Source organism: Solanum stenotomum, chromosome 4 (assembly GCF_019186545.1).
Source record: "Solanum stenotomum isolate F172 chromosome 4, ASM1918654v1, whole genome shotgun sequence".
NCBI lineage: Eukaryota > Viridiplantae > Streptophyta > Magnoliopsida > Solanales > Solanaceae > Solanum > Solanum stenotomum.
The window spans coordinates 63,174,699-63,185,611 of NC_064285.1; the positions used below are offsets into that span (position 1 = coordinate 63,174,699).

Sequence of the window (10,913 nt, forward strand, 5' to 3'; positions counted from 1 at the left end):
GGCCCAATGTGTTCCCTAAGGAAAAATAAATATACTTAATTTGTTGTGTCTCGCTAACTATTGACTGAAGTTTATATAGGAAATTTAATTTGGATAATTGTTACGTTGTTTTATAATGGATTGTAATATATTATTTTAAGGAATATAATTTTTGAATAGATTATATCGTTCTCCGTCGTAACTTAATGTTACACATTCATAATTTGAATGATAAACTACAATAAAAGTATGGTATTGGATAGAGCTATTGTAAAATGATATGATAAAAGATGAAATATGATTATTAAATAATAAATAAAGACAAAATTAGAAGAAAATATTAAGGTAACGACGTGATCACACCAAATCAGTCGTTACATAAAATAGATATTTTCGTTATTATCTAAAGAGATAAGTGTCAAAAGCACACCTAAACTATCCCTTTTATTTGAGTTTCACACCTAAACTATCCGCTCCTAATTTATTTATTTATTTTTACATTTTTCCGTTCTATGTTAGATATGTACATATATTTTTAGGAATTTTTTTCGTGTACCGAATGTAACATAAATAAAAATAGTCTTGCGGCAGCAAGTAAAACATATTTTCGATATGGATATATCTAACACAAAACGAGAAAAAAATTGAAAGCGGAGGGCTAGGTGGAGTGGGTAGAATTTTTCTTTTTAAAAAATAAAATAATATCTAAATTAGTATTTGAGCTGGGGGATGAAATAAAAAAAATTATATAATTTTATTAAAAAATTTAAAATAAGAAAAAAAAACTAAAAAAATGAGGTGGAGGGAGGAGTGGTTACGGTGAGGAAGTGATGGTGTGGGTAAGAAAAATATTTTATTTTATTTTATTTTTTAATCTTTAATTTTAACAAATATTAATAATTTATTTAAATTTTTTCAAGATGAAATGTTTTGTCCATGTGGAGTATGATGTGACAATTTTTTAAAGTAAAAGAAAGAATGTATTACACACACCATGATGTGAGTGTTATAAAAAAGAGAGATGTGTTTCTCAAACTAATAAGTGATAGTTTAGGTACGAAACTCACAGTCCCAATAATTTAGGTATGAAACTAAAAAAAAAAGTGCAGTTTAGTTGTGTTTTTGATACTTATCTCTTATCTAAATATGAGTTTAAACAATACAATATAATCGAATTTAAGTAACAATCAAAATAAATATTATATTTAAACTAACAATATAATACAAAAAAACAAGATGTTACACTCTCAAGTCTCAATTGTTCAGATGTGAAACTCAAAAAACGACATAATATAACTTAATATAAGTTTATTAAACAATAGCCCATAATTCACAACTTTTTCCTTATATATATACATTTACCCTCTCTCTCTCTGTATATTTCATTTCTTGCTTCATCTTTCTCTCTTGTTCTTTCTCCTCAAAGATTTTCAAGAAAGCTTGAAGGAATGGCCAAGACTACTAATGGGTAAAGTACTCAAGTCATTCTAAATTGAGGAAAACAAATATTTATTATGATAAAATTTCATAATATTGCTGTTGTACTGGATAAAGTTCAATTACTTTACTACGATTTTTTATTTTTGTAATTTTACTAATATATCTAGTTAACCAAATATGTACACGTTTAATTTACAGATTTATGGGACATGATATGTTGGCACCTTTTACTGCGGCATGGATGATTGATATGGGACCTTTAGTTATAGATAGAGCGGAGGTTAGATTTTGAGTTTTATTTTTGTTACGAGTTTTAAGTTATATGCATTGTTAGTATAATTTTTTTTTTTTGGTTACCTGAGACATAAGTAGCTCCTGAATTATGATCGAAAATTCAATGACACACGTTAATTTAATAGGCCCTAATTAAATTAAGGTGTATTGCTGAAATTTTGATCATAATTCAAAGGTTATTTATGCCTTATCTCTTAATTATTTATTATTTTGAAAATAAAAAGATTTTTTAACTTAAGATTTGTTGGTTATTTTTAACTTTTGAGAAACTTTTAAGATATTACTATGCTTTTAACATTTGTGTAATTTGTTATAGGGTTCTTATGTCTATGACGTAAATGGAAAGAAGTACCTTGATTCTTTATCTGGTTTATGGTGCACAGTGTTAGGTATTTAATTACAATCCTTAATTATTGCATTATTTGATTTTATTGGCTAATTTTGTCTTTCATTTGATTTAATTCCACCAGTTTTCTCTTTTGTAACTGTAGTGTTTTAATTCTCGCCACAACAAAAGAGATATTTAATGACAATTTTTATTGCGGCAGAAATAGTATTTAACATCAATCACAACTACGAAATTTGTATGTAGTCTCTATCTAATCCATTGTTAAAAGGCTCTTAACTAATTGAATATTCTTGAAATTTGTAAGGACCATGACTAAATTTAATTGGAGATTTTTGTTGTTTAGCTACTAAATTTTGTTCTGTCAGTAGTCTCTTATTTTCTAATAGTGAATACTGAAAAAAATTAATATCATTATATCGAGAGTCGTTGAATTTTTAATGGTATTTATGTAAAGTGTTAATTATAAATATTCATATTTATTATTGCCGCTAAATATAATAGAATGATAATTATATTATTATCACTAAATAATTGTCGCTAAATCCTTTATTTATTGTATTGCAGGTAGAGTGTAGTTAATTATGAAACTTTTCTATTTTCTTCTTTAATTAGGACCCATGCTTCATGAATGGACCAACCCAATAAATAGTTTGACAGCTACATTTATGGTGTGTTTGATGGGAGAAATTTTACCTCCATATCCAATATTTTATAAAATTTAGAAATTATTTTAATTAGAGTAAGAGAAACATATAAGTAAAAAAATTCATTTTTCTCTTTTTAATTAATGTTTAATTTGATTGCTAAAAAATGTTTTTTTTTTTTTTTTATATAAATATTTTCTTCATGCCAAATATTTTTACTTTGATTGCCTCATGTTGAAAGCTATCATTGATTATTATAAAAAATTTCTTTGGGATTTTGTGAAATTCTTGATTGGATTAAGTTATATATTGATAGTGTAGATATTATTTTTTATATTATTAAAATATATTTTTATATGATCAAAAGATGACTTTCACCACAAAAGAGTATAGCGTGCGATGAATAAAAAATTTCTGTTTTTAATTAAATATTTTGAATTTGAGCTCTGAAATAAAGAATTTTTTTATAATAAATCTTACGTGATACGAATCTGCATTATTGTAGGGGGAAGTGAGCCTCGTCTTATTGAAGCTGCAAATAAACAACTCAATAAATTGGCATTTTACCATTCATTTTGGAATCGTTCCACAAAACCTTCTTTGGTATATATTAGCAAAATTCTCAGTTCAATACTTCTAAATTTGGCTATTAATTTATTAATATTACTCCTTCCATCCCATAAATATTTATTTTGTTTGTCGAGAATCAAATTATATCAATTTCAATAGACATTTTAAGACAATATAATCCAATTTAATTACAAAAATTGATTAATTTGATTCTCGAGAAATAAAATATAATAATTATTTTAGGACAGCAGGAGTAGATGTGACTGATTAATTAACTTTATTTTAAAAACAAATACAGGATCTTGCAAAGGAGCTCATAAATATGTTTACTGCAAATAAGATGGGAAAAGTTTTTTTCACAAATAGTGGATCAGAAGCTAATGACACTCAGGTTCTGTTAATGTTTTTTTTTCTTCTTATTTTATAAATTTAATTTAATCTGTTATAACATGTTATTTATTATTTATTTTAAATTATTATCCGATCAAGTGTTATGTAATATATTATAGTACTATATGTGTACTGTTTATTCTATTTTGTTAATCATCATTATTACATAAAATTATTTATAAGTATTTTTTAAACGATTTGATTAAAGTGTAGTGTACTCAAATAAGAATTTTGACAACAAAATTTTAGAAAGATCTATAAATGTCACTATAATATAATTCTATTTATTTCACACTATAATATAATTTTTCAATAAAGTGGATTCATTATTTACGCTGTTTGATTGTATAAATATTTTTATGGAGAAGTTTTCAAGGATGTTAAATAATTAACATTTGACCTTTACATGTCAATTATTTGTAGGTGAAGTTGGTGTGGTATTACAACAATGCCATTGGGAGGCCAAACAAAAAGAAAATTATTTCTCGAAAAAATGCGTAAGCTTTTTTTTTTTTTTTTTTGGAAAAAGTTGATTTTTTATTTAAAAAAAATATTTCATTTTGTTTTTTTTTTATTCTACTTTGGCTGACACAATATTCTTCATATATATCACCTTCAAACAGATACCATGGTTCAACTTATATGACTGCCGGTCTCTCTGGGTAATACACTATTCATTTTATTTTATATGACGATATTTGCTTAAATATAAATTTGATAGTCTTTTATGTATATTTATATTTAACTTATAATTTTAAATATGTCATGATTATTTTAATATTGTTTAAAGATAAAATAAAAAAAAGTTACAAGTTAGCTAAATATGTAATCCAAGTTGATTCATGAATTTTTTTTGTTAAAAAATATTATTTTTCCAAGCATGATATATTATACTCATATAACCAGAATAAGGGGAAAGGTATTATTTAATAATTAAATAAATTATAAGAGTGTTTACTGGAGCCCTTGGGTACAAAAATACATTATTATATATAAAGTAAATTGAGAGAAGAAGAGTAGCCTAACCACATAGGAACTAGGGCGGAGCTAGCTTATAGTCAGGGGATTCATTTATATCTCTTCCGATGAAAATTATACTATTTATACATGGTTAAATTTATTTTTATGTATTTATAGTAGATGTCGAATTCCTTTCGATTAGTAGTATGTTTACTTTTTCAGATTTTGAACCCCTTAATGACAATTCTGATTATGTCACTGTTAAATTTTCAGCACGTGACTGCATTATATTTTTATATTTCTGTTTTTTGAACCCCTTAATGACAATTTTGATTATGTCACTGTTAAATTTTCAACACGTGACTGCATTATATTTTTATATTTCTGTTTTTTAAATCCCATTTAAACATATTAAATTGTAGTATTTATTTTAAACCGTTCCAATTTAACCCAATTCTATCCATTTTATTTTGCAGGCTTCCTTCACTACATCTAAAATTTGATTTGCCACCTCCATATATTCTTCACACTGATTGCCCTCATTATTGGAACAATCACTTGCCAGGTAGATTATTATTATTATTATTATTATTATTTATTCTCTCTTATATTGATCCTATATTATATGTTTTTATTAATAACTATGCATTTTACTAAAATGAAATATGTATGCCAGATGAGACAGAAGAGGAGTACTCAACTAGGTTGGCAAATAATTTGGAAAATCTTATACTCAAAGAGGGTCCTGAAACAGTAATTTCTATCTACTTTTATCACTTCTTATCAATCTTTTTCATCGCATATATGACTGTTTTCGATAGATCTTTAATTCAAGAAAATTATCTTTTTAGAAAATAGTTTGAAAAAGAAATGCAAGAGCAAAAAGTTATTGTAAAAATATTGAAGAAATACCAACAGTACAAATATTAAAAACAATAATAAAATCGAAGCATAAAAAAAATATTAACATATATTTAATCTTATTTAACAATCGCGTATATTTGTGTGTATTCACCTAGGTTGCTGCTTTCATTGCGGAACCAGTCATGGGAGGAGCAGGTGTCATAATTCCTCCGGCAACCTATTTTGAGAAGGTGTGGTTTATTGTTTCATTCGTCTCAATTTATGTAATAATATTCTATTAGACATAAATTTGTGATAAAAAATAAATTATAGATATATGTGGCTACTATACATTACATTAATGATAAGATAGACATTTAAACGTTGCAATATTACTAAACATAAGAAAATGTCACTTTTTGAAATATAAAAAAAGAATCATATAAATTGAGACGGAAAGAGTAATTGATAGCCCCTTGTAAGTGTATTTGATTTGACACTTTCAAATATTATTTTGTCCCTAATATTTATGGTATTTTTTGAATGTATATACCCAAATTAAAGTTCTAACTCCCTTCCCGTCTCATTTTTCTCAATTGTTTTATTTTTCTTGCAAAATACTTCATACATTATATTTTCGTAAATAATTATAAGAACATTTTTAATCATTTAATATTCATTTTAACTAAAAAAAATTAACTTGTTTCTACTTTATTTTTTTAGATTCAAGCTGTTTTAAAGAAATATGACATTCTTTTCATCGCGGATGAGGTGATATGTGGATTTGGAAGACTTGGGACAATGTTTGGCTGTGATAAGTACAACATTAAACCTGATCTTGTCTCTATAGCAAAGGTAATGCAAAATTATTACGAAATGATTTGATGCCCTTGTACTTATATGAACTTATATTTTGAATTTTTCTACTTAACTCTTTGCCAACTGAACTAAATTTATTTACATTATTATTGTATAAATTTAAACTCTAATTAGAAGAGTTTAAAATACGTGCACTAATGATATATATATATATATATATATATATATATATATATATATATATATATATATATATATATANTATATATATATATATATATATATATAATATTTACACAATCACATCACTTCAGGTTGTGAATTCTTACTTAATTATTTATCTATTTTAACTATGATTTTAGGCTCTTTCTGGTGGATATATACCAATTGGTGCTGTGCTTGTAAGCGAAGAAATTTCCAAGGTCATAAGTGCTCAAAGCAATCAACTTGGTGAGCATATAATATCAATATGATTGAATATTTTTATTAGTAATTATTATATTTTTTTTGTATTCATTTATTTATATTTTAATAATTTTTTCTACAATTAGGTGTTTTTTGCCATGGATTTACTTATTCTGGACACCCTGTTGCGTGTGCCGTTGCATTGGAAGCACTAAAGATTTATAAGTATGTACCTTTGATTTAATTTGTTTAATTTGTCAAATATTTTATTATATCTTCGATACACTAAAAATATTTAAGTTTAATTTTTTCAGGGAAAAAAATATTACTGAGGTAGTGAACAAATTATCACCAAAGTTTCAAGAAGGTTTGAAAGCATTTATCGACAGCCCCATAATTGGGGAGGTATTTACTTTTCTTATATACATTTAAGTTATATACGTCGATATTATCATGATTTTTGTTTATTATTATCGTTATAACAAACAACTTATTTACTATTTATTCTGTGTTACCACTTATCATCAAATGCTATTGAATAGTATTATCTGTAATTGACTTTTAAAGTGTATACATTATTGAAATCAAAATTTTCATTAGAAAAATTATAATTTATTTAATATGAAGTATATATATAAATAAAAAAAATTAATTTATCTACATAATATAATTTATCAGCGAAAAAGGGTCATGAATTGACTCCCTTAGGTAAGAACATGCTTTGCCACTCATTTTAAGTGATTTTTAGTATAAATTCTTTTATACTATTAATGCATAAAATTTTAAACTCGAAGTTTTATTCACTCTTTTTCCTTTCTTTTTTTTAAAAGATAAGGGGAACTGGTTTGGTACTTTCTACTGAGTTTGTTGATAACAAATCTGCTAATGATCCTTTTCCACTGGAATGGGGTACGTTTCTTCCTTTTATTTTTAATGTTCGAGTTAAATTAAATTCAATGCTCATTTCTATTTTATAAATTAATTAATTAATTAATTATTTTTTGCTTAATTAAGGTGTTGGTACATATTTTGGATCACAATGTGAGAAGCATGGGATGTTGGTAAGTTTTTCTGGTGATCACGTAAATATGGCTCCTCCATTCACCTTGAGTCTTGAAGAACTTGATGAGGTAATAATAATCACTTCTCATTTGTTAGAAATAATTAAATATGAATTTTTGAGTTGAAATATGCCTAGAGTTAAAGAGTCTTATTGGAAAATAACTAGTTAAGGACAAAGTATGCGTTCATTCTATTTTTTCAACTCGATATTTTGTTATGATGCATATTAGTTTCATAAAAGTACTACCATATCTTTTGAATTAGAAAAAGAAATATATTATGAACTTGGTAACACATTTTTAAATAATTTTTTTATTTTATTTTTTATTTTTTGGCAGATGATAAGCATATATGGGAAAGCATTGAAGGATACTGAAAAAAGAGTGGAAGAACTCAAGTCTCAGAAAAAGTAAAAAGCTCATGACAAAAACTTGATGTTCCCAAAAAAAGAAAAGAGAAGAAAAAGTTCATTTCAAGTTTAAATAAAACTTTGTAGTAGTTTTTTTTTTGGGGGAATGTTGTTACTCATAATATTGAGTATTTTGTTGTATGAAATTTAACATTGGTCCATATTTTGGATCACAATGTGAAAGTTTTTCTGATGATCACATAAATATGGCTCTTGCATTCACTTTGACTCTTGAAAAATTTGATGAGGTGATAAATATCGCTTTTCATTTGTTAAAAATAATTAAAGATAATTTTCTAAGTTGAAATATATATGTCTAGAGTTTAGGGTCTTATCGTAAAATAATCTCTTTACCTATATAAGTTAAGGATATGGTTTGCGTTCATTCTATTTTTTTCAAACTACACTGGTAAGATAACATTAAATATGTTGGCATTGTTTTGACTAGCTATTCCTCTTTTATTTGCCTATAAAGCTGCGAAAGTAGGTAGATTAAGATTTATTTATTTTTGGTAGAACTAGTACGGATAGCTCTATGAAGCTAAGGAGACAAATAAATTAGGAACTTTTTTTTTTTGGGTTAGAACAACTATGTACTTAAACTATGTTTGGCTGATTTTTTTTTTTTTTTGGGTGGGTTTGGGGGGGGGGGGGGTGAGGTCAAAGATTCTCTTTAAAGAAAGCATTAAATCTTTTGGTGGCGACAAAACTTGCCACTAATCAATCTTTTCTTGGAGACATATAAATCTTTTGGTGGCGATAAAACTTGCCACTAATTCAATCTTTTAGTGGTGATATATCAATTTTTTGGTGGCGACAAAACTTGCCACTAATTCAATCTTTTAGTGTCGACTTTGGTGGCGACAAAGTTTGCTACTAATTCAATCTTTTAGTCGCGATATATCAATCTTTAGGTGGCGATAAAACTTGCCACTAATTCTAGGGGTGTGCAAAAACCGAACCGAAAAAAGTGTTATTGACTTATTGTTATTGGGTTATATATTGGGTTAACAGTTATTTAATGGTTTTATAAAAAAAAATTGGGTTATTGGTTCGATATTATTTTTTTAATATTGGGTTATTGGGTTAACTGATAACCCATTAAAAATATAATAATTTACTATTTTAATTTTTAGTCATACATAAATATCAAACAAAAAATATTAATATAAGGGAAAAGGGTCAAATATGCCCCTAAATTATGCGAAAATGTCTAGATATACCCCCTCGTTTAAAGTTTGGCTCATCTGTGCCCTCGCCGTCCAACTTTTCGCTCATATATGCCCTTGTAGACGTTAGTTGCTTTGCTAGAAATAACCAATTCATTTTCCCTTTCTTTAAATAACAAATGAAATTGCCACATCCCCTTTTAATTACCATGTGGCATTTATTTATATTTAAAAAATGAATACACCTCTTTTAAATAGGATATCCGACCTAAGGTGGCCAGAGTTTGAATTCCTCCGATCAGATCTAAAATGAGATAACATTTGACATTTGAAACACACAACTATTTTGGGGTCGTTTGCTAGCTATCTTGCCAGACTAGTGAGGTGTGTGGGTTGGTATTTTGTAGGCTACCTTGGGGTTGGTGTTCTCGAGCTCGTGGTGGTCGGAGCTAATTGGTGGTTGTTTGTCCGATGTTGTGTGAATCAGTGAGCTCATTCGAGCTCTATTGTTTGCTCATGGTTTGAGCTTGAAGCTCACCTTTAATGGTGATTTTCTTTTAGGAGAAAGCCAGAGGCGTATTCAGGATTTATAGATAATGGGTGCACTATTATAAAAAGGTGGATCTAAGACATAAATTTGATCGGTTAGATTCTTTTTACTGAAAACCATTAAAATTTTAAAATCATAGGTCCAAAATTAACTTTTATTTATCCAAACCAGTTACAAAATCTTAGAAAGAAAACTAAAACAAGATAGATAAAAGATTCAAATTTCTAACCTCACCCAGAGAGGTGCACCCAATCATCATCGTACTACATTATATGATACTTCGAGTCTGGGTTCACGCATCTATATTTAAATATTTTTAAAAAATATAACACTACTATATATGATTTTGGGAGGGGACCATGGGTTCACGTGAACCCGGTGACCCCCTCCTGTATACGCCCCTGGAGAAAGCGATGGGTTTGGTTGGAGATGTCGTTTCTCCGACCAAAGGGATTTGGGTTAGTTATGATTTGTCGGCTTATGTGAAATATCCACCAAAGAAATTTGGGTTGGATAGGATTTACGGATTGGATATCCTATTTAAAAGAGGTGTATTCATTATATATATATATATATATAAATAAATGACACGTGGTAATTAAAAGGGGATGTGACAATTTCATTTGTTATTTAAAGAAAAGAAAAATGAGTTGGTTATTTCCAGCAAAGCAACTAACGTCTACAAGAGCATATATGAGCGAAAAGTTGGACGGCGAGGGCACAGATGAGCCAAACTTCAAACGGAGGGTATATTTAGACATTTTCGCATAGTTTAGGGGCATATTTGACCTTTTCCCCTTAATATAATCACTATTTTAGACTATAACTATAAGGACCCTTCACAATTAACATTACTTAATTAACTCTGCTCTCTGCATTTATCCTTTAAGTTTTAGTATCACTTTAGTCTTTAGATTCACAACGTCAAAAACCTAAAGAACTAAGAACGATGACAACAAAGGTTAGGCAACAACTAGGGTTGTGAATTATGAGTATTTGTTATACTTTTACTACACTAAGCAGAATTTTT

General features: G+C 27.3%; 1 protein-coding gene across 1 annotated transcript; it reads left to right on the top strand.

Moving 5' to 3' along the window:
* The first annotated feature begins 1,331 nt into the window (after nt 1-1,331).
* LOC125863004 (gamma aminobutyrate transaminase 2) lies at nt 1,332-8,209 on the top strand. Its single transcript, XM_049543142.1, has 17 exons — nt 1,332-1,447; nt 1,618-1,699; nt 2,030-2,102; nt 3,212-3,309; nt 3,575-3,667; nt 4,090-4,163; nt 4,290-4,328; nt 5,103-5,191; nt 5,303-5,379; nt 5,646-5,720; nt 6,193-6,324; nt 6,651-6,738; nt 6,840-6,918; nt 7,008-7,098; nt 7,524-7,602; nt 7,708-7,823; nt 8,094-8,209. The coding sequence occupies exons 1-17, from the start codon at nt 1,428-1,430 to the stop codon at nt 8,166-8,168; spliced, it is 1,380 nt and encodes a 459-aa protein (XP_049399099.1). The 5' UTR covers nt 1,332-1,427; the 3' UTR covers nt 8,169-8,209.
* The last annotated feature ends 2,704 nt before the right edge of the window (nt 8,210-10,913 follow it).

Bases quoted from the DNA above. Each gene is read 5' to 3' on its own strand.
- LOC125863004 (XM_049543142.1), top strand. From the start codon at position 1,428: ATGGCCAAGACTACTAATGG. The intron at 1,700-2,029 runs GTTAGATTTTGA...AATTTGTTATAG, and splicing joins TAGTTATAGATAGAGCGGAG to GGTTCTTATGTCTATGACGT. The intron at 7,603-7,707 runs GTACGTTTCTTC...TGCTTAATTAAG, and splicing joins TCCTTTTCCACTGGAATGGG to GTGTTGGTACATATTTTGGA.